The sequence below is a fragment of the Salvelinus sp. IW2-2015 genome, linkage group LG4q.1:29 (assembly GCF_002910315.2).
Source record: "Salvelinus sp. IW2-2015 linkage group LG4q.1:29, ASM291031v2, whole genome shotgun sequence".
In the NCBI taxonomy this organism is placed as follows: domain Eukaryota; kingdom Metazoa; phylum Chordata; class Actinopteri; order Salmoniformes; family Salmonidae; genus Salvelinus; species Salvelinus sp. IW2-2015.
The window spans coordinates 77945435-77970414 of record NC_036842.1 but is presented as its reverse complement, the minus strand read 5'-3'; the positions used below and the strand labels follow the sequence as shown (position 1 = coordinate 77970414).

The window sequence follows — 24980 nt, the reverse complement described above, 5'->3', positions numbered from 1 at the left end:
AAGAGGAGATTAGCATAGCTTTGTAGAGGGTATGACCATGTGTAGATCCTGCGGTCTGACGTGCGAACATGTAGCGAGGGCAGCCGACGCTAGGGCATACAGAGTCGCAGTGGTGGGTGTATTAAGGTGCTTTTAGTAACAAAACGAATGCACTGTGATAAAACTGCATCCAGTTTGCTGAGTAGAGTTTGGAAGCTATTTTGTAGATGACATCGCGAAGTCGAGGATCGGAGGATAGTCAGTTTTACTAGGGTAAGTTTGGCGGCGTGAGTGAAGGAGGCTTTGTTGCGGAATAGAAAGCCGATTCTTGTTTGATTTTGGATTGGAGATGTTTGATATGAGTCTGGAAGGAGAGTTTGCAGTCTAGCCAGACACCTAGGTACTTATAGATGTCCACATATTCTAGGTCGGAACCGTCCAGGGTGGTGATGCTAGTCGGGCGTGCGGGTGCAGGCAGCGAACGGTTGAAAAGCATGCATTTGGTTTACTAGCGTTTAGAGCAGTTGGAGGCCACGGAAGGAGTGTTGTATGGCATTGAAGCTCGTTTGGAGGTTAGATAGCACAGTGTCCAAGGAAGGGCCGGAAGTATATAGAATGGTGTCGTCTGCGTAGAGGTGGATCAGGGAATCGCCCGCAGCAAGAGCAACATCATTGATGTATACAGAGAAAAGAGTCGGCCCGAGAATTGAACCCTGTGGTACCCCCATAGAGACTGCCAGAGGACCGGACAACATGCCCTCCGATTTGACACACTGAACTCTGTCTGCAAAGTAGTTGGTGAACCAGGCAAGGCAGTCATTAGAAAAACCGAGGCTACTGAGTCTGCCGATAAGAATATGGTGATTGACAGGTCGAAAGCCTTGGCCAGGTCGATGAAGACGGCTGCACAGTAATGTCTTTTATCGATGGCGGTTATGATGTCGTTTAGTACCTTGAGCGTGGCTGAGGTGCATCCGTGACCGGCTCGGAAACCGGATTGCACAGCGGAGAAGGTACGGTGGGATTCGAGATGGTCAGTGATCTGTTTGTTGACTTGGCTTTCGAAGACCTTAGATAGGCAGGCAGGATGGATATAGGTCTGTAACAGTTTGGTCCAGGGTGTCTCCCCCTTTGAAGAGGGGGATGACCGCGGCAGCTTTCCAATCCTTGGGGATCTCAGATGATACGAAGGAGAGGTTGAACAGGCTGGTAATAGGGGGTGCGACAATGGCGGCGGACAGTTTCAGAAATAGGGGTCCAGATTGTCAAGCCCAGCTGATTTGTATGGGTCAGGTTTTCCAGCTCTTTCAGAAATCTGCTATCTGGATTTGGGTAAAGGAGAAGCTGGGGAGGCTTGGGCGAGTAGCAGCGGGGGGGGGCTGTTGGCCAAGGTTGGAGTCGCCAGGAAGAAGGCATGGCCAGCCATTGAGAAATGCTTGTTGAAGTCTTCGATTATCACGGATTTATCGGTGGTGACCGTGTTACCTAGCCTCAGTGCAGTGGGCAGCTGGGAGGAGGTGCTCTTGTTCTCCATGGACTTTACAGTATCCCAGAACTTTTTGGAGTTAGAGCTACAGGATGCGAATTTCTGCTTGAAAAAGCTGGCCTTTGCTTTCCTGACTGACTGCGTGTATTGGTTCCTGACTTCCCTGAACAGTTGCATATCGCGGGGGCTCTTCGATGCTATTGCAGTTCGCCACAGGATGTTTTTGTGCTGGTCGAGGGCAGTCAGGTCTGGAGTGAACCAAGGGCTATATCTGTTCTTGGTTCTGCATTTTTTGAACGGAGCATGCTTGTCTAATATGGTGAGGAAGTAACATTTAAAGAATGACCAGGCATCCTCAACTGACGGGATGAGGTCAATATCCTTCCAGGGTACCCGGGCCAGGTCGATTAGAAAGGCCTGCTCGCAGAAGTGTTTTAGGGAGCGTTTGACAGTGATGAGGGGTGGTCGTTTGACCGCAGACCCGTGGCGATACAGGCAATGAGGCAGTGATCGCTGAGATCTTGATTGAAGACAGCAGGGTGTATTTGGAGGGCAGGTTGGTCAGGATAATGTCTATTAGGGTGCCCATGTTTACGGATTTAGGGTTGTACCTGGTGGGTTCCTTGATGATTTGTGTGAGATTGAGGGCATCAAGCTTGGATTGTAGGACTGCCGGGGTGTTAAGCATATCCCAGTTTAGGTCACCTAACAGAACAAACTCTGAAGCTAGATGGGGAGCGATCAATTCACAGATGGTGTCCAGGGCACAGCTGGGAGCTGAGGGGGTCGGTAGCAGGCGGCAACAGTGAGAGACTTATTTCTGGAGAGATTAATTTTTAAAATTAGAAGTTCGAACTGTTTGGGCATAGACCTGGAAAGTATGACAGAACTTTGCAGGCTATCTCTGCAGTAGATTGCAACTCCTCCCCCTTTGGCAGTTCTATCTTGACGGAAAGTGTTATAGTTGGGTATGGAAATCTCAGAATTTTTGGTGGCTTCCTAAGCCAGGATTCGGACACGGCAAGGACATCAGGATTGGCAGAGTGTGCTAAAGCGTGAGTAAGGCAAACTTAGGGAGGAGGCTTCTGATGTTGACATGCATGAGGCCAAGGCTTTTTCGATCGCAGAAGTCAACAAATGAGGGTGACTGGGGACATGCAGGGCCTGGGTTTACCTCCACATCACCGAGGAACAGAGGAGTAGTAGGATGAGGGTGCGGCTAAAGGCTATCAAAACTGGTCGCCTAGAGCGTTGGGGACAAAGAATAAAAGGAGCAGATTTGGGCGTGGTAGAATAGATTCTGGGCATAATGTGCAGACAGGGGTATGGAGGGGCGCGGGTACAGCGGAGGCAAGCCCAGGCACTGGGTGATGATAAGAGAGGTTGTATCTCTGGACATGCTGGTCTCAATGGGTGAGGTCACCGCATGTGTGGGGGTGGGACAAAGGGGTATCAGAGGTACGGAGAGTGGAACTACAGGGTCCATTGCAAACCAAAACAATGACAATGAAAACTAGCCTGAACAACAGTATGCAAGGCATATTGATATTTGAGAGAGACATACAATAAGGCATAAAGTGATTGCAGGTCTTGATTGGGAGAGCTAGCTAAAACAACAGGTAAGATAACAGCAGCAATAACAGGGTGCTAGTCTGACACAGCAACAACAGGTAAAAAATGGCGATGACTAGGCAGAGAGGGTCGGATTAACTACACACAGATCCTGAGTTAAAGCACAGAGCCGACAGATAAGACACAAATAAACAGAATGGAGTACCGTGAATTAATGGACAGTCAAGCATGCATCAGCTATGTAGCCAAGTGATCATAGTGTCCAGGGGGCAGCCGTAGATGGAGCAGAGGAGGCCTCCACTAAGCTAGCACGCGGCGTGTAAAGTTAGTAGCCCGGGGGGTGGTCTGCTCAGACGGAGGGGGTCTGCTCAGACGTGGTTGTGTCGACAGAGAATCCAAGCCAGATGGCGATGGCGAAAGAGAGGTTGTGAATTGTAGAATGTGTTTGCTAACTGGTGCTAGCTTCGTGGCAGTGGCAGTGGACTAGCTCTTCAGCTAGCCGGCAGATGGGCCTAGCTCGAGGCTAGCTCAAGGCTAACTGGTGCTTGCTTCGGGACAGAGGTGTTAGCCAGTAGTAGCCACTCGGTTGCAGCTAGCTAGCTGTGATGATACGGTGTAATTGTCCAGAGCTTGCGTCAGGAATCCGGTGATGTGGTAGAGAAAAAGCAGTCCTATATGCTCTGGGTTGATATCGCGCTGCAGCTAGCCGCAGATGGGCCTAGCTCGAGGCTAGCTCAAGGCTAACTGGTGCTTGCTTCGGGACAGAGGTGTTAGCCAGTAGTAGCCACTCGGTTGCAGCTAGCTAGCTGTGATATACGGTGTAATTGTCCAGAGCTTGCGTCAGGAATCCGGTGATGTGTAGAGAAAAAGCAGTCCTATATGCTCTGGGTTGATATCGCGCTGCAGCTAGCCGGCAGATGGGCCTAGCTCGAGGCTAGCTCAAGGCTAACTGGTGCTTTTTTCGGGACAGAGGTGTTAGCCAGTAGTAGCCACTCGGTTGCAGTTAGCTAGCTGTGATAATACGGTGTAATTGTCCAGAGCTTGCGTCAGGAATCCGGTGATGTGGTAGAGAAAAAGCAGTCCTATATGCTCTGGGTTGATATCGCGCTTGCAGACTGGCAGGTATCGGCCCGGTATTGAAGCTGGCTGTGTCCGAGTTAAGGGCGAAGACCGCAGCAGTGGCTAACTGACTACTAGCTAGTAGCTAGTTATCTGGCTAGCTTCTGATTGGGGTTACGGTTCAAAAGTATATAAAAAATAGCAGGTCCGTACCACATTGGGTGAGGCGGAATGTAGGAATGTATATTCAGTTCCTAGATGGAAAGTGAAATTAAAATAAATACGAAATGTATACGAAAAATACGAATACTATTTACACGGGACAAGACAGGACAAAGACACATCCGACTGCTACGCCATTCTTGGATAATGAATGAATTCTTAACGCGTTTGAGCCAATCAGTTGTGTTGTAACAAGGTAGCGGTGGTATACAGAAGATAGCCCGATTTGGTAAAAGACCAAGTCCATATTATGGCAAGAAAAGCTCAAATAAGCAAAGAGAAATGTCAGGAACTGGAACTGTGCATGTATTCTCACTCACATGCACACACACCCCTTCTCCACACACTCCTCCTCACTCATACTAGTTAATAAGAGAAGGCTCTGATTACTTACAGGGTTATATTAAAAGATCCTGCTGGCCCATTACTCACCTGCTATAGTTTAACTACTTCAGGCTCCCAGTCAGGCAGTCGGGGAGAGAGGGAAGGTGGGCTGTATTAATGGCTGTGGCCGGCCTGCAGATTGGTTTCCTGGTTTGAGAAATGGGCCAGTGGTAGGCCGAGTTCATTAAGGCCCTAATTGGATGGTGATGGTTGCCTTGTTTGTTCTCTCATGGAAGTCATTGCTGCAGTGAGCAATGCCTGCTGTGACTTGGAGACATCGAGGAGAGAGAGAGAGAGACAGCAAGAGAGAGACTGTCTGAGCTCCTACAGTGGCACTTGGGTGGGTGTGGGTGGGTGTGGGTGGGTGTGTGTGTGTGTGCCACCGTGCTTCTACATCTGCATTCTTTCCTCTTTGGGATTTTAGGCTCGGTTTCTGTATAAGCACTTTGTGACATCTGCTGATGTAAAACATTTCATTGTGTGTGTGTGCACGCGTGCACATGATTAGGTACAAATAAAAAAGGGTGTGTGTGCATGCATTTTATCTCTGTGTGTTGCAAGAGATACGAAATGGAGAATGAGATAGAAAGAAGCCCTTAACACCAACTTGTACACACAATCTAATCATTCTCCAGCGAGTTTCAGTTTGTGTGGTGTGTGTGTGTGTGTGTGTGTGTGTGTGTGTGTGTGTGTGTGTGTGTGTGTGTGGTGCTCGCTAAGCAGTTAGTCTAACTAGAGGCAAGACTGATAAAGAATGGGCCATTTGTTATGTATTACAGAAATGCATGGGCTCCTGTTTTGCAGTGTAATCTACAGATCTGTCATTAAATCAATAAAGAGCGGTGCGGGCAGTAGGTAAGCAGCGGTACAGACGTACGCCGCTGTGTATACCCTCCAATCACCACACACCATGATTACTGAGCACTTATCTGTCACCCCGGAGGAAACCATCTCTCAGGCTGTCTCACAGAACACACACACACACGCACACACATCACCTCACGTAGCATACACAAATAGTCAGAGAACAAACACACTTTCACACACATAGCAGAGTAAATCCGGACGAGCACACACACTCATTTACCTATGCTTACGTTGTACTGTACAGACTGCCAGGAAAGTACCAAAATGTATTTGCTCTATGTGTGTACAGTGCACATAATCGTGTTGACACAGCCACCGATTAGACTTTCTGAAATACACATTTTTGTCACACTCACACGTATTCCAAGAGTGACACAGACAGGAAGGAATGCCTCCACCCATACAGATAGACAGTCATGCACACTGACTTTTTCACATGCCCCAGTGCATCAATACACAAAGAAACACATTCCATTGAATTGTGTGAGGTGTGTTTGCTCCCGCATGAGTCTGTGTTATTGTGCGTACTAGAATGTGTGTGGCTGTTTGTGTAAGCAAGTTACAGTAGTGTCCACATTTCTGTGTGAGCAAGTGTGTGTGTGTGTATGAGTTTGGCAGAGGAGTGTATAGTCAGCTGGTCAAATCAGCCATTAGTCAATCATTAAATGCCAGGTGTGCGGACTGTGTTGCCCCAGGCCTGAACTGGACCTAACCTGGTCCTGAATCAGACCTAACCTGGTCCTGACCTGGTCCATAACCAAATCTAACCTGGTCCTGACCTGGTTCACAGTGAGGGGCTGATCTTAGACAACCAATAGTCTAGAAAGTAAAGCTCATAGTGACTGAACAATTACTGCCATCACTGTAGACCACTCATTCTACAGTATGTTTTCACCTAAATCGGACCTGGGTTACAATTAAGTGATAATGCCAGAGAAGCCGGTGTTTGGAGGATATATTAGTACAGCTTTTGTTAGGCCCGAGACACTGTTCTAATCCCTTGCTTTCTAGCTAGCCAACTACGGCTAATTTACAGTCACGTCAAACAGTGCAGCCAGAATAACAGCAAAGTAGCTGCATTTGCATTTGTTTAAGCTGTTTTCTAGTGACATTTATTTGGATACATCCATAACAATGAGCTAATGATGCGCGATTTCGCCTGGTGTAGAAAATGTGCTATCTCATCAGGACACTGTTGTTTAGAGGAGCTAGCCAACAACACAGCGAACACAATCACTTCAAACTGAAGCTGGAAAGACAGCAAACTAGCTACACTTCGTTTCATATGACCTGTTTTCTATTGATAGTTCTTTGTATATATCCATAAAAATGATGCTGATTCATGATTTCGACTGGCTGAGAAAAGCTGCTTGCCTGTCTGTCTCATCCCGACTCATTACTATGGGACAGCTAGAGATCGAATTTGAATATTGAAACACTGTTGCAAATGTTGGAGAGACAAACAGCAAGGTTTATACAAATCTCCACTGTTGAAAACGAAATGTTAGTATAAAAGAAATGTGAGATAACGTCTAGATGCTATTTATAGTGGAGATTAAGTTTATACGTTGCCTGGCTGGGCTGATGAGACAGTGAATTATCCAGTCAGATGGAACAGAGTAAATAGGCATTTTAACGTCATAGATTTAGCCGGTGGTAACTTGTCGAATAGACACTGACTGGAATGCGTTTTTAACAAATTAGCATTCAGGATTAATAGGATTAATGTTTAATAGTAAACTAAATACCACCCGGCCTCACAATATGTTCTTATTTTTACATTCACCTTTTGAATTCATTTGAATTCTGCACCTATTCCAATGAGATGTGGGAAGAAAGTGGGAAGTGGGAACTAAGTGGGAAGAAATATGGCAGTATTCTGTTGTCTTGTTTTAATGAAAAGCAGAGCGATGGCGTTAGCGGCTCAGGGCCCTTTGAGGGAAGATACAGTACAGTGCTGTATAGTTAGTCTCTGTGGTCCTCCACTAGCTGGTGTCTGGGCTGGTGGCTGCTAATTAAAGTGTGAACAGTGTCTACTGTCAGAGTAGAGCTCCACCGCTGTATTAATTTACTCTCCTCTCATGTGACACAATGATATGTGAAAGCCACTGTCTCACACTCACAGTCACTCAGTAACACGGTCACACGCTTACTAAGTCACACTGTAAAGCTGTCATTAAGGCACTGTCTCAAAGCCAGTATCACACAGACACTCATACTCAGACACTTTCTTAAACCCTTTTTTCTCCTTGGGTAGTATACGTCATCTACAGGTAGTGATATAGTAAGTATATACATATTCCTACAGTGTGAATGTATTAAAGAACTGCTAAGTGTCTGTGAATAGCTTTTGATTTGTGAAGGCATACCAGCTGTGTAGCTACAGCACCTCTGTGTTATTGGCCCCTGTATTAAAACTGCTGTCTCCCTTGTCTTTTTCAGCAGCGCAACATTGAGGCCAGGCCAAGGTAAGTCTGATTAATAACATTCTCAGCATCTAGCAGAGCAGGGAGAAAAAAATACATTTTCAAATCCCCACACTCAGGTGGTTTTACAGTGGGTTTACAGGGATCAGTATACCACACACATCCATGCTCAGACTCACATGTACAGTAAACGTGCATGCTCTCTCTATCTCTTTCACGCACGTACACGCACACGCACGCACACACACTTCTCTCTCCAGCCCTTGAAGGTGACCGGAAACATGACCGAATACAAACAGTGTAGCTATTCCCTCCGCAAGGCAATCAAACAAGCTAAGCGTCAGTATAGAGACAAAGTAGAGTCGCAATTCAACAGCTCAGACACAAGAGGTATGTGGCAGGGTCTACAGTCAATCACGGATTACAAAAAGAAAACCAGCCCCGTCGCGGACCAGGATGTCTTACTCCCAGACAGACTAAACAACTTATTTGCTCGCTTTGAGGACAATACAGTACCACTGACACGGCCCGCTACCAAAACCTGCGGACTCTCCTTCACTGCAGCCAATGTGAGTAAAACATTTAAACATGTTAACCCTCGCAAGGCTGCAGGCCCAGACGGCATCCCCAGCCGCGTCCTCAGAGCATGCGCAGACCATCTGGCTGGTGTGTTTACGGACATATTCAATCAATCCTTATCCCAGTCTGCTCTTCCCACATGCTTCAAGAGGGCCACCATTGTTCCTGTTACCAAGAAAGCTAAGGTAACTGAGCTAAACGACTACCGCCCCGTAGCACTCACTTCCGTCATCATGAAGTGCTTTGAGAGACTAGTCAAGGACCATATCACCTCCACCCTACCTGACACCCTAGACCCACTCCAATTTGCTTACCGCCCCAATAGGTCCACAGACAACGCAATCGCAACCACACTGCACACTGCCCTAACCCATCTGGACAAGAGGAATACCTATGTGAGAATGATGGTCATCGACTACAGCTCAGCATTTAACACCATAGTACCCTCCAAACTCGTCATCAAGTTCGAGACCCTGGGTCTCGACCCCGCCCTGTGCAACTGGGTACTGGACTTCCTGACAGGCCGCCCCCAGGTGGTGAGGGTAGGTAACAACATCTCCACCCCTCTGATCCTCAACACTGAGGCCCCACAAGGGTGCGTTCTGAGCCCTCTCCTGTACTCCCTGTTCACCCACGACTGCGTGACCATGCACGCCTCCAACTCAATCATAAAGTTTGCAGACGACACTACAGTGGTAGGCTTGATTACCAACAACGACGAGACGGCCTACAGGGAGGAGGTGAGGGCCCTCGGAGTGTGGTGTCAGGAAAAGAACCTCACACTCAACGTCAACAAAACAAAGGAGATGATCGTAGACTTCAGGAAACAGCAGCGGGAGCACCCCCCTATCCACATCGATGGGACAGTAGTGGAGAGGGTAGTAAGTTTTATGTTCCTCGGCGTACACATCACGGACAAACTGAATTGGTCCACCCACACAGACAGCGTGGTGAAGAAGGCACAGCAGCGCCTCTTCAACCTCAGGAGGCAGAAGAAAATTCGGCTTGTCACCAAAAGCACTCAAACTTTTACAGATGCACAATCGAGAGCATCCTGTTGGGCTGTATCACAGCCTGGTACGGCAACTGCTCCTCCCACAACCGTAAGCTCTCCAGAGGTAGTGAGTCTGCACAACGCATCACCAGGGCAAACTACCTGCCCTCTAGGACACCACACCAACCGATGTCACAGGAAGGCCATAAAGATCATCAAGGACAACAACCACCCGAGCCACTGCCTGTTCACCCCGCTATCATCCGAAGGCAGGTCAGTACAGGTGCATCCAAAGCAGGGACCGAGAACTGAAAAACAGCTTCTATCTCCAAGGCCATCAGACTGTTAAACAGCCACACTAACATTGAGTGGCTGCTGCCAACATACTGACTCAACTCCAGCCACTTAATAATGGAAAAAATTGATGTAAAAAATGTATCACTAGCCACTTTAAACAATGCCACTTTTATATAGTTTACATACCCTACATTACTCATCTTCATATGTATATACTTACTCGATACCATCTACTGCATCTTTCCTATGCCGTTCTGTACCATCACTCATTCATATATCTTTATGTACATATTCTTCATCCCTTTACACTTGTGTGTAAAAGTTGTTGTTGAAATTGTTAGGCTATTACTGCATTGTCGGAACTAGAAGCACAAGCATTTCGCTACACTCGCATTAACATCTGCTAACCATGTGTATGTGACAAAATAACATTTGATTTTGAACATTGTATCTCCTCTCCTCCTCCCCTGTAGTCCTGTATAGACCTTTTCACACTGCATTGTTCTTAGCCCTGGGCTAGATTAGCCTGGTTCAAACAAGCATTTTTATTCCGGGGCTAAGCTTAATCATACTTGTATTCCAAAGACCTGGGCAACGGAAAACACAACATGCAACCAACATTCTATCTCGACACGCAACCAATGTTATAAACAATACATTAATTAACACATAGTTCCTCTAGCTTCGAGCATAGCATTGATCTAACAGTGATGGTTTGTATAAACCGTTACAAACCTTGATGTTTGGCTGTCTGCCCAATTTTTATTTTAGGGAGCGTTTGACAGTGATGAGGGGTGGGTCGTTTGGACCGCAGACCATTACGGATGCAGGCAATGAGGCAGTGATCGCTGAGGTCTTGGTTGAAAAACAGCAGAGGTGTATTGGAGGGCAAGTTGGTTAGGATGATATCTATGAGGGTGCCTGTGTTTACGGATTTGGGGTTGTACCTGGTAGGTTCGTAATAATTTGTGTGAGATTGAGGGCATCAAGCTTAGATTGTAGGATGGCCAGGTTGTTAAGCATGTCCCAGTTTATGTCACCTAGCAGCACGAGCTCTGAAGATAGATGGGGGGCCAATCAATTCACATATGGTGTCCAGGGCACAGCTGGGGGCAGAGGGTGGTCTATAGCAAGCAGCAACGGTGAGAGACTTGTTTCTCGAAGGTGGATTTTAAAAGCCTCGGAAACAATGTTTCACTTTTGAAATTGGATCTCGCCCGTGTACAGAGAATACTGTCAACTAAATAACTTTTCTGATCTAGGTGAAAKCATGCAAAACTATTATTATCATGGATATATCCAATTAAATGTTATTACAAATGCTATGAAAACAGATGAAAATGGAGTGTTTGCTGCCCTTCCAGCTGTAGAGTTTGAAGCTTTAGTTGGCTACATGAGAAGACGTTAGCCAGCCGGCATAGCAGCCATTTTTGGCATACTGATTAAAGTATTTAGGTTTTTGTCCTCAGATGGAAGGATGAAATAGTATGAATTTGGCTATCAAAATAACATGCATAATAATTATAAGCATCATTTACATTTACATTTAAGTCATTTAGCAGAGCGACTTACAAATTGGAACACAAGTATATGTAAATTAAGTGACAATGCAGCTTTTGTGATTGGACTGTGAGCATTCTAGGTGTTGTTCTAGACCCCATTTTACACTGGCTATTTTTGCACCATGTTTCTTGGGCTAACCCCGAAAATTCGGTGCTAACCCTGCTCCAGGGCATGGCCAGCCAGCCCTGGGCTAAGKTTGGCGCTAGCCCACTTTAGAATGTGCAAAATATAAACTATTGGAACCTAGAAAGTTGGCTGTCAGAAGTATCACAATGTAAACATACTTTTAATCCGTCTGTCTGCGTATTTCAAGACATGGTGTCACGGCCGTCAAAAGGGGGAGACCAACGTGCAGCGTAGTGAGCGTACATTTTCTTTTTATTAGAAATGACGCCGACAAAACAATAAACAATACAAAAACAAACTGTGAAGCTTAAGGCTATGTGCCACAAACAAAGTCAACTTCCCACAAAGACAGGTGGGAGAAAGGGCTRCCTAAGTATGRTTCYCAATCAGAGACAACGATAGACAGCTGTSCCTGATTGAGAACCMTACCCGGCCAAAACATAGAAATACAAATAATAGAACATAGAATACCCACYCCAAATCACACCCTGACCAAACCAAATAGAGACATAAAAAGGAGCTCTAAGGTCAGGGCGTAACACATGGCRTATGGGGGAGTAGTGAGATATCCAATGGGCTGGACTATTCTTTTCTCATCACTCATCTTGATAAAACGTATACTAAAAACGTGGAAATAATTTAATCCGACCATTAATTGACACATTGAAAAAATCTGTGGCTARCAATAACACAGGCAAAAAGGATGGGGGTGTGAGYATGCGGGTCTGGGCAGATRAGATGTAGTCACGGTTTGTGTGCGTCTGTAAGTTGTTGTTTGTATGTATACGTTTGTATATGGAGTATTAAAAAAAAATGTAGCCCGGGAACACTTGCTTAGGCCCAGGCTAAAATCTTCCTTAGCCCAGGGCTAAGKTGCATTATGAATGCGCCTTATGTGTGTCMCATCCATAGCCCAGCCAGCATTTAGCTGCTCTAATCTCTATGCCCGCTGGAATTTAACGCTCAGAGAAGTAACGATCTYCCTGCTCCAATCACACGGCCACGCAGTGACCTGCCCCATCCMGCTCCACTGGTCACTGGGCCAAGCCGGGCCAGGCTGGGCAAATGGAGAGACACAATGTCCACTAGTGTGTGGTCAAGCTGTAGTTTGATTATTGGGGTCAACCCAAGCCCTCTGGTGGAACAACCGTGCTTAGGCAGCATGGGCTGTGTTGTACTAAGCTTGTCTAGAAGGTAGTCGTGTGAAAGGTCTGTGTCTTGTCTGCTTGCCWGCCTGCCTGCTWGTCTGCCTGAATGCCTGTCTACTTGTCTGTATCTCTGTCCATCTGTTCATCCTCTAGTTCATTTGTCTGACTGTCATTTTGTCTGTCTCACTTGTAGAGGTGTGTAGGTTAGTGTGTGAGACGGTGTGTGTGTATGTTAGTGTGTGAGGCGGTGTGTGTAGATTTATTTGTGAGACAGTGTGTAAAACAGTARGTGTAACAGATAGCCTTTACCCAGTCACACACATATTGATCCCCTGACACTGACATGGCTTTCAGGAGTCGCTCGCCCGGAGCGGCTGCCTTCCCATCACCCCCTGCTGTGTCCTGTCCCTATGGTGTGTGTCTCTCCAGGCCTTGATGTCAGGCTTCCCACCTCACCACATCTCTCACACACACACATACACACACTCAGTAATGGTCTGAGACACAGGCAGAGCTGTGCAAATGTCAGCCTCAGCATCTCGKGTGGGAAAGAAATGCTTTATCTGAAAGGTACTATATGGGTGAATAATGGTTAAAGAAGAAAATGTCTGATAAGACAGACACCTACAAGCTTTAAGCTAAAAGTTTTGAAAAATAACAGAGTGCTCMGTGTTTTATCTTTGGAATGTTGTTGGATTTTCAGAACGTATGTATAAATGATAACAAAAATAACCAAATAACAGCTATGACGGGGAAACTGAATACACACTAACATCAGCCTGCATTGCCTTGCTCTGCTACACTCCTTATGACTGAAAAAGCCAGTGTAACAAATAAATATAGGAGTTTGAGTATTTATTTTGGAGGAATATACAGTATTTGTAGATATTTGCAGATTCTAGTGTTTTTTGTTTTTAACGGCCCTGACCCAGTCATGGAGAAGACCAGTTTAACTGCCATCTCAGCTTTAACCAGGAGCTTTAACCTGCCAATGGTAATACTKAGACCCAAGCACAATCCACTACACTCTACTCCAGACCAGATGGCTGCAATTTGGGACCCCAGGGTGGCATAACGCTTCTGCAATGCCCTTGGTCAAGGTTAACACACACACACACACAGACATACACACATACACATAAAAGTAGGCGCAGACACACATGAACGCACACACACACACACATACCACATAAAACGCCTAGGTTGCAGAATCCAGCCCAGCTCCCTGCCTGGATAAAGACATCAGATAATGACTGGTATAAAACATAATGAACTAATCATACAATAAGGACGAGGATAGAGGGATGAGAGAGGGAGAAAGGGAGGAATGTGACTGGGGGAGAGGAGGGAATGCAAATATTTTTATTGTCTGAAGGGTTAGTTTACAAGCTTGGGAAGATGGGGATTGAGGCAGTGGAGAGGAGAAAATTAATTGGAGGAAGAATGGGAGAGAAAGATTTGTATTTATGTATTAACTTTCATTTATTCAGGGGAATCCAATTAAGACCAGGGTCTCAATCTCAATGGTGCCCTGAGAAGAAACAATTCACAAATCAACATTATAATTCAATAAAACAGCAAAAAAGAAACTACAGATGCAGCAGTTACAGATGCATTACAATTCAACAACACAAATWAATTCTTACAATCAACCAAAACACTCGCAAACCTCAGTGAATTCCTTCCACATCAGCGTTCTAAGCTGCCCTATTGGCACCAGGGATTTGTATGTTATGGAGGGGCATTAAAACTAAAGGCTGATTTGCCTAGGTTGGTAGAGKCATGAGGGACCTCAAGAGTTCACCAACCCTGTGAGCRGGTTTGGTGCCTCCTATTTCTATACTTTAACAGAGAAGTAAGATATGYTGGAAGCTGGTGCAGCAGAGCTTTGGAAACAAAAAGAGAGAAAGTAAGTGATCTACGGGAATTTYGAGTAATCCAGCCGACCTTCTGATAAAGGATGCAGTGATGAGTATTAAACCTGTCACCTGTGAAAAAGCGAAGCACGCTATGGTACACTATATCCAAGGGTTTTAGAGTAGTGGCTGCTGCTTTCTGATAAATGGTGTCACAATAATCAAGAGCTGGCAGAAAGGTTGCCTTTCCAACCTGCTTCCTGTTGTTTAGAGAGAGGAATTGTTTTAAGATGGTCATACCATGGATCATTTAGCTATTTGATTTTGAATTATAGGATCCTTCAGGTATAACAATTATTTGATAAAATATTTAATTTGGCGTTTAGTATTATAACCCATAGAAACGCATTGAATAACACATTCATAAGTGGAAAAAGGACTGTGAAAAAATAAATCATAGGGAATAAAGTTTTGTAGTGTCTGTCCTATATCTAGGAGGTATAAGAAARCTCAGGAAATATTTGTGGGKTTTTTTCTACACATATTTAAACCCTTATTTTTGTTGGCACAAAACTACCTCCATACTTCCATTCATTTGTATGGGTTACCTTCTGACGAGTCCCGTGACAACTGTGGGAGTCGTAGAGCAAAACGRATCCATCGTGTTCGTGGGAGTCTTATCTTTAGATTGGTCACATTCGTTTTGTAGGCCAAACCRTTCAGACGCTACAGAAGTTTTCATGAGAATACCGATTTTCGGGATGTCTCATGTTCTGACAAACATCCTGTAGCTCAGCCACCTTCCACTGCAGATGCGGAATGCAGAAATAGGCAGATGTGGTGGATTGAGAAGCAGCCCATGCAAAAAAACATCTCTCTAGTTTAAACTGACACATCTTCATAGTTTTTTTTATTGTGTTACTTAGATTGACACACGGGTGCGTCAATAGACTCTCTTCATAACTAGCTCATCCGTATGTTTTTTAAATTTAATGTGTAAACCATATGAAATATTTCTACGACAATTAGAAAACAACATTTATTTAGTTTTTCCTGCATTAAGTACATATTTAAATCAACAAGGGCTTTCTACAAGGCAACAAAATCAGATTGCAGCTCTAACATAGCCTGGTCAGCAGTAGGTGCAATAGCATACATATGTGTAATCTGCATACAGATGAATGTTRCAGGTTTTTRCAGATAGACCAATATTATTTATATAAATAGTAAAGAGGACAGGTCCCAAAATCGACCCCCGGCAGGACACCTTTAGTAATATCGAGGTAACTTGACTTGACACCATCAGAAAGCACACATTGTGTCCTGTCTGACAGTTCCCAAACCACTTGCAAGACGCCTGGTCGAGGCCCATTTCAGACAACCTATGAATGAGTAGGGGATGGTCGACATTATCGAAGGCTTTGGATAGGTCTATAAATATGGCAGCACACTGATGCCTGTGATCTAAGCAATTTAACACATCATTTAAGACAAACATAGCTGCTGAAACATTGCTATGTCCAGGTATAATACTAGACTGGTTCACATGAATAATATAATTAGAAATTAACAAAGTTATTAGCTGAGTGTTTGTGATTCCAATATTTGAGCAAAGCAAGATAGTTTAGAAATTGGGCAGTAGTTACAGTATATAGGTCAGAAGGATCCCCGCCTTTGTGAAGGGSAAGGGCATTCGTTGCCTTCTAGATCTTAGGGATAGCACCAGAAGCAATCGTTAAACAAACAAAAAATGTGAGTCAAAGGTTTGACAATGAGGGGGCAGAAAGCTGCAGTAAAAAGSGATTAAGCGAATCAGCTCCTATGATTTTTTTACRTACATTTTTTGCAAGGCCCTTCATTGACATCAAATGGTTCAAATGAAGAAGAAAAAAGAGTCAGAGCCTGGAAGTGCATCATTCTCTGCTATCTGTTTAGAGGTGAATAACTTGAGGTGTTTTCAGAAACTATTCTTTGAAATAGCTGACCAGCTGAGGCAAAATGGTCATTAAAAGCACCATACATTTCATTTTTAACTGTTATGGGACCAAAGGCTGTCACAACCTGCTGGGGAAATTAGTGGGTGAGTTTTGTTTCAAAGATTTTACCACTTTCCAGAATTTAGCAGAATTTCCACCACTCTCAGATATACAATTCAAGAAGTATGTTGACTTTTTAAAATGTATATATTTAAACTCAGCAAAAAAAGAAACGTCCCTTTTTCAGGACCCTGTCTTTCAAAGCTAATTCCTAAAAATCCAAATAACTTCAGTTTCCCATGCTTGTTCAATGAACCATAAACAATTAATGAACATGCACCTGTGGAACGGTCGTTAAGACACTAACAGCTTACAGACGGTAGGCAATTAAGGTCACAGTTATTAAAACTTAGGAACCTAAAGAGGCCTTTCTACTGACTCTGAAAAACACCAAAGAAAGATGCCCAGGGTCCTTGCTCATCTGCGTGAACGTGCCTTAGGCATGCTGCAAGGAGGCATGAGGACTGCAGATGTGGCCAGGGCAATAAATTGCAATGTCCGTMCTGTGAGACGCCTAAGACAGCGCTACAGGGAGACAGGACAGACAGCTGATCGTCCTTGCAGTGACAGACCACGTGTAACAACACCTGCACAGGATCGGTACATCCGAACATCACACCTATGGGACAGGTACAGGATGGCAATAACAACTGCCAGCGTTACACCAGGAATGCACAAGCCCTCCATCAGTGCTCAGACTGTCCGCAATAGGCTGAGAGAGGCTGGACTGAGGGCTTGTAGGCCTGTTGCAAGGCAGGTCCTCACCAGACATCACTGGCAACAACGTCGCCTATGGGCACAAACCCACCGTCGCTGGACCAGACAGGACTGGCAAAAAGTGCTCTTCACTGACGAGTCATTTTTTTTTCTCACCAGGGGTGATGGTCGGATTTGAGTTTATCGTCGAAGGAATGAGCGTTACACCGAGGCCTGTACTCTGAAGCGGGATCGAGGTGGAGCGTCCGTCATGGTCTGGGGCGGTGTGTCACAGCATCATCGGACTGAGCTTGTTGTCATTACAGGCAATCTCAACGCTGTGCATTACAGGGAAAACATCCTCCTCCCTCATGTGGTACCCTTCCTGTAGGCTCATCCTGACATGACCYTCCAGCATGACAATGCCACCAGCCATACTGCTCGTTCTGTGCATGATTTCCTGCAAGACAGGAATGTCAGTGTTCTGCCATGGCCAGCGCAGAGCCCGGATCTCAATCCCATTGAGCACATCTGGGACCTGTTGGATCGGAGGGTGAAGGCTAGGGCCATTCCCCCCCAGAAATGTCCGGGAACTTGCAGGTGCCTTGGTGGAAGAGTGGGGTAACATCTCACAGCAAGAACTGGTAAATCTGGTGCAGTCCATGAGGAGGAGATGCACTGCAGTACTTAATGCAGCTGGTGACCACACCAGATACTGACTGTTACTTTTGATTTTGACATTATTCCATTTCTGTTAGTCACATTGTTCAGTTTATGTCTCAGTTGTTGAATCGTGTTATGTTCATACAAATATTTACACATGTTAAGTTTGCTGAAAATAAACGCAGTTGACAGTGAGAGGAGTTTATATATTTTAGTTGTATTTTACCCCCTTTTCTCCCCAATTTCGATCTTGTCTCATCGCTGCAACTCCCCAATGGGCTCAAATGAAATCAAATTTKATTAGTCACATGCGCCGAATACAACAGGTGTAGACCTTACAGTGAAATGCTTACTTACGAGCCCCTAACCAACAATGCAGTTTAAAAATATACAGATAAGAATAAGAAATAAAAGTAACAAGTAATTGAAGAGCAGCAGTAAAATAACAATAGCGTGACTATTTACCGGGGTACTGGTACTGAGTCAGTGTGCGGGGGCACCGGTTAGTTGATGCCCATTTCCTGGGGAGGCGGGAGGCGAAGGTCGAGTCATGCGTCCTCCGAAACATGACCTGCCAAACCGTGCTTCTTAACACCCGCCCACTTAACCCGGAAGCGAGCCGCACCAATGTGTCGAAGGAAATACTGTTCACCCGACAACCGACGTCAGCCTGCCGGTCCCCAGCACGTCACAAGGAGTCGCTAGAGCGCAATGAGCCAAGTAAATCCCACCCGGCCAAACCCTCCCCTAACCCGGACGACCCTGAGCCAATTGTGCGCTGCCCTATGGGACTCCCAATCACGGCCGGTTGTGATACAGCCTGGGATCAAACCAGGTTCTGTAATGACCCCTCTAGCACTGTGATGCTTTTCTAACCCGAGTAAGACATCTATTTCTCAAATGTCTGAAGGACTGCCAATCAGAGGTAGAATCAGTCAATCTAGCTTTGGCCCAAGCTAAGTTTCTTTCATGAAATCTCTCAGACAATTAATGCGTGAAGCGGGATWTAGATCGGTCCTTTATTAACCTTAATATTTTCTATGGGGCAAGCTAATCTACAACCGAGTTAACAGAGAGTTAAGGGCCTGATCCGAATCAGAGATTGAGGACACACCCTCCCATCATACAACCGCAGGTCATACAGGGATGGTTGCTCATTGAACCTAAAAAAATAAAAAATGCGCCGACATGATTTAGGATATTTTACAGGCAATGGGACAATGGTCACTGGTCACTGAGTTTGTTAGCAAACAGGGGCGTTTGTCAGTATGATTTCCAAAATAGTATATTTTTCAGGCTGGTTTAGTTGGGACAGGTTGGTTTAGTTAAATTTAGCTCAGTACAAATATCTTTCAGTCTATCTGAACCAATACAGGTAAAGATCATCAAATATGAATCATTCAGATTTAGCATAGTTAAACAGCAAGTCAAGCTATTTGCTAAGAGCAATTGGGAGGGCTGAGGGAGGATGATAAACTCCCACTAACGTTAGTTGGGCATTATTACCAAGGCACACATTTAGGACAAGATATTCAAATTGCTTGGGGACCGAGGTGGTAATACACACAGCAACATTCAAGTTGTTCTTTATGAAATGGYGACACCCCCACCTCTGCCAGCTCTGTCAGATATATAAACATTATATCCATTCAGAGACACATCAGAGTCTGGCACAGACTTGTTTAACCAATTCTCAGTAATTATCAAAATGTATGCTTTGGTCTGAGAAGCCAGAATTACAATCAGATCCATTTTCTAAATCAAACTTCTAACATTTACATGAATCAGTCCCAGGCCACAGTTGTGGTATTTCAGATCAGACTGAGTCTCTAATACAAACATGCTATGATCAGTAGATAACCCTCTATATCAAATAGCCATGGGGTTGTCTTGAAATGGTATACAGTACAGTATATACAAGATTGCTTAGAACTGTGCCATTTTGTCTATGCCTCAAACTAGGACATGGATTAAAACAAGAATCAATGAGTGTTACCTGTTGCGGAGAAGTGATCAATTCCATGACCTAGGGAGAGGGAGAGGGAGGAGAGGGAGATTTTTTTTTTATTAAGAAAACAAATAAAAAATCCCAATCAATCGAGTCTATCTGTTTCTAAAAGTTGATAATTGCTTGTCTTTTTAAGATGTTTTTCACACTGTGTGAGTTGCAAGTGATGACAGACAGGCGTTTAGGGAGTCTGTCCTTAGGGATAAGGTTTCTGTTAGTTTTCTGATAAAGACAGAGGCAGGACATTCACTGAGGCCTATGGCACTTGGAATGCTTTCTTTCTTCGGCTCSCTCTATTCAGTAGTTGAGATCTCCCCATTCAGAGTTTTGGAATAAGAATGCCCTAATAGAATATTCTGGGATTATTMAAAAATCTTGAGCTTTTCCTCGATCAAGGCTGCAGAGGATCAGGAACACTTGCGTCACAAGCTGTTCCCGTTTCATGTTATAATCGTTCTCTCTTTCTGTCTCTTTCTGTCCGTTCATCTTTCTCCACCCCTTGTTCTGTGTGGTGTCTTTCCATATTAAWGGTTCAATCAGATACAGTCTATAAATAAAGAGAAGAGAAAACAATGAGATCCAGTCAAAGAATATACCAGCTTTATCCAATATAAGATTTGGGAAACTTTTCTCATTTTAATAAGATACRACGTTTTATTGTCACATACACCGCATAGGTTCAKGGAAATGTGTTGTTTTACAGGGTTGGGTTGACAGTTGTATCTTCCATTGCAGTTATGCTACTTACAGCATCTCTTTTTCTTTTTTTTCTGGGTTATATATCACTGTATCCCTTTTTAGCTGTCAATGACATCACTGAGCGATGGCCCCGAGGGATGAAATGTACTTCTACAAACAGTGCCTTCAGAAAGTATTCACACCCCATTGACTTTTTCCACATTTTGTTGTTACAACCTACATTTAAAATTGATTAAATTGCGATTTTGTMTCACTGGCCTAAACACAATAACCCATAAGTATTCAAACCCTTAATTATGGCAAGCCTAAATAAGTTCAGGAGTAAACATTTGCTCAACATGTCACATAATAAATTGCATGGGATCACTCTGTGTGCAATAATAGTGTTTAACATGATTTTTGAATGACTACATCATCTCTGTAGCCAACACATACAATTATCTTTAAGGTCCCTCAGTTGAGCAGTGAATTTCAAAYGCATATTCAACCACAAAGACCAGGGAGGTTTTCCAATGCTTCGTAAAGAAGGGCACCTATTGGTAGATGAAATATATTTTAAAACAGCAGACATTGAATATCCCTTTGAGAAACGTGAAGTTATTAATTACACTTTGGATGGTGTATCAATACACTCAGACACAACAAAGATACAACAAAGAAACCCGCTCAGGGATTTCACCATGAGGCTAATGGTGACTTTAGAACAGTTAGAGTTTCATCGCTGTGATAGGAGAAAACTAAGGATGGATCAACAACATTGTAGTTACTCCACAATACTAACCTAGATGACAGAGTGAAGGACGCATGTACAGAATAAAATATTCCAAAATGTGCCTCCTGTTTGCAATAAGGCACTAAAATAAAACTGCAAAGAAATKACCTTTATGTCCTGAATACAAAGCATTATGTTTGGGRCAAATCCAACACAACACATCACTGAGTACAACTCTTCATATTTTCAAGCATGGTGGTGGCTAAATGGTATGTGTATGCTTGTCATCGGCAAGGTCTACAGTGTTTTTTAGGAATACAGCTAAGTACATGCAAAATCCTAGAGGAAAATCTGGTTCAGTCTGCTTTCCAACAGACATTGGGAGACAAATTCACCTTTCAGCAGGACAATAACCTAAAAGACAAGGCCAAATATACATTGGAATTGCTTACCAAGTAGACATTGAATGTTCCTTAACGGCCTAGTTACAGTTTTGACATAAATATACTTGAAAATGGGTGTCTAGCAATGATCAACAACCAACTTGACAGAGCTTGAAGAATGTTTAAAAGAATAATGTGCAAGTATTGTACAATCCCGGTGCAAAGCTCTTAGAGAATTACCCAGAAAGACTCACAGCTGTAATCACTACCAAAAGTGATTCTAACATGTATTGACTCAAGGGTGTGAATACTTATGTAAATTAGATATTTCTGTATTTCATTTTCAAAAAATCATGTTTTCACTATGGCATTATGTGTTATTGTGTGTAAATGGGTGAGAAACAAAATACATATAATATATTTTGAATTCAGGCTTCAACACAACAAAATGTGGAATAACTCAAGGGGTATGAAATCTTTCAGAAGGCACTGTACACTGTATATACGGCAGGTAGCCTAGTGGTTAGAGCGTTGGGCCAGTAACTGAAAGGTTGGTAGATCGAATCCCTGAGCTGACAATGTAGAAATCTGTCTGTCTGCCCCTGAACAAGGCAGTTAACCCAAATTGTTCCTAGGCCGTCATTGTAAATAAGAATTTGTTTTTAATTTACTTGCCTAGTTAAATAAAATAAAAAATATATATTCACCAGAAGGCATTGCTGTGGTGGAGCTTTTAAAGTGYGTTGGCTCACACCCTGTTTAGCCAACACTGCTCCATTTAAGCAACCACTCCAGGTACAAAGGACATACAGTATGTGTGTCAAAGAGCTACGGGACTGTGAGGTGCATAAAGTCTGCTTAGCAGGGGAGGCTTGGCAAGCATATAAATCATGCAATGTAATCACACTAATATGATAGGCACTCTGGGGTGTCTGGCACTTCTAATGATGATAGCAGGTCCCTCCACTTATTCCTCCACTCTGTCACTTTTCTCTGCTCTGTCCCTGTCTCTGGAGCCATGAAACATCCCCTGACTTCCTCTCCTGCTTTATCATGCATGGGACCTACACACACATACACAACCTCTGTTTTATCATGCATAGGACCTGAGGAGAAGTAGCGTTACCTCAGAGAATAGAGATAAGAGGGCTAAGGGCTATCGCTCTCACCAGAGCCTTTAAACACAAACACTATCTCTCTCTCCTACTCTCTCCCTCTCGCTCTCGCTCTCTCTCAAACACACACACACTAACAGCAGGACATTTATTTAAACACACACAGTCTGAGCTGTAATGGCTCACATCCAACTACCTATTTTGTTGTTGTTTTGATCATTCTCTCCATGAATGGATGGTTAGTTAGTAGAGAAGAGTATTATTTGAACATGCTCTTACAGTTTTCATTCAATCAGAATATCTACTTAAACTTCTAACCATAAATCATTTCAAGCAGATACACTAACGGAAGCGAACCCTATTCCTAATCCTTACCAGAACACTACTAACATAACCATCCTTCAACCAGAAAACTCTTACTAATCTAACCATCCATTTCAACCAGAACACTACTAACTAAACCATTCCATTCAACCAATAACACTACTAACTAACCATTCCATTCAACCAAGAACACTACTAACTAACCATCCATTCAACCAGAACAACTACTAACTAACCACCATTCAACCAGAAACATAACTAACTAACCATCCATTCAACCAGAACACTACTAACTAACCATCCATCATTCAACCAGAAAACTACTAACTAACCATCCATTCAACAGAACACTACTAACTAACCATCCATTCAACCAGAACACTACTAACTAACCATCCATTCAACAGAACACTACTAACTAACCATCCATTCAACAGAACACTACTAACTAACCATCCATTCAACCAGAAACTACTAACTAACCATCCATTCAACCAGAACACTACTAACTAACCATCCATTCAACCAGAACACCACTAACTAACCATCCATTCAACCAGAACACACTACTACTAACTAACCATCCATTCAACCAGAACACTACTAACTAACCATCCATTCAACCAGAACACACTACTAACTAACCATCCATTTCAACCAGAAACTACTAACTAACCATCCATTCAACCAGAAACTACTAACTAACCATCCATTCAACCAGAACACTACTAACTAACCATCCATCTCAACCAAGACAACTACTAACTAACCATCCATTCAACCAGAAACACTACTAACTAACCATCCATTCAACCAGAAACTACTAACTAACCATCCATTCAACCAGAACACTACTAACTAACCATCCATTCAACCAGAAACACACTAACCTAACCATCCATTCAACCAGAACACTACTAACTAACCATCCATTCAACCAGAATACTACTAACTAACCATCCATTCAACAGAACACTACTAACTAACCATCCATTCAACCAGAAACTACTAAACTAACCATCCATTCAACCAGAACACTACTAACTAACCATCCATTCAACCAGAACACTACTAACTAACCATCCATTCAACCAGAAACTACTAACTAACCATCCATTCAACCAGAACACTACTAACTAACCATCCATTCAACCAGAATAACTACTAACTAACCATCCATTAACCAGAACACTACTAACTAACCATCCATTCAACCAGAACACCACTAACTAACCATCCATTCAACCAGAACACTACTAACTAACCATCCATTCAACCAGAATACTACTAATTAACCATCCATTCAACCAGAACACACTAACTAACATCCATTCAACCAGAACACTACTAACTAACCATCCATTCAACACAGAATACTACTAACTAACCATCCATTCAACCAGAACACTACTAACTAACCATCCATTCAACCAGAACACTACTAACTAACCATCCATTCAACCGAACACTACTAACTAACCATCCATTCAACCAGAATACTACTAACTAACCATCCATTCAACCAGAACACTACTAACTAACCATCCATTCAACCAGAACACTACTAACTAACCATCCATTCAACCAGAACACTACTAACTAACCATCCATTCAACCAGAATACTACTAACTAACCATCCATTCAACCAGAACACTACTAACTAACCCATCCATTCACCAGAACACTACTAACTAACCATCCATTCAACCAGAACACCATAACTAACCATCCATTCAACCAGAAACACTACTAACTAACCATCCATTCAACCAAAATACTACTAAA

The 24980-nt window shown here is 43.7% G+C and overlaps 1 protein-coding gene across 6 annotated transcripts in view; it reads left to right on the top strand.

The window, feature by feature from the left end:
* The window catches only part of LOC111962582 (tripartite motif-containing protein 44), a 112409-nt gene that overhangs the window by 58481 nt on the left and 28948 nt on the right, over nucleotides 1-24980 (top strand). For 4 of the 6 annotated variants that reach the window (XM_023985747.2, XM_023985745.2, XM_023985748.2 and 1 more), the window contains one exon: nucleotides 8012-8037. The exons of 1 other annotated variant lie outside the window; for it this stretch is intronic. In XM_023985747.2, the coding sequence (XP_023841515.1) occupies nucleotides 8012-8037 (26 nt within the window). The remainder of the gene's footprint in view (nucleotides 1-8011; nucleotides 8038-24980) is intronic. One more of the 6 variants, XM_023985749.2, reaches the window with a different exon arrangement.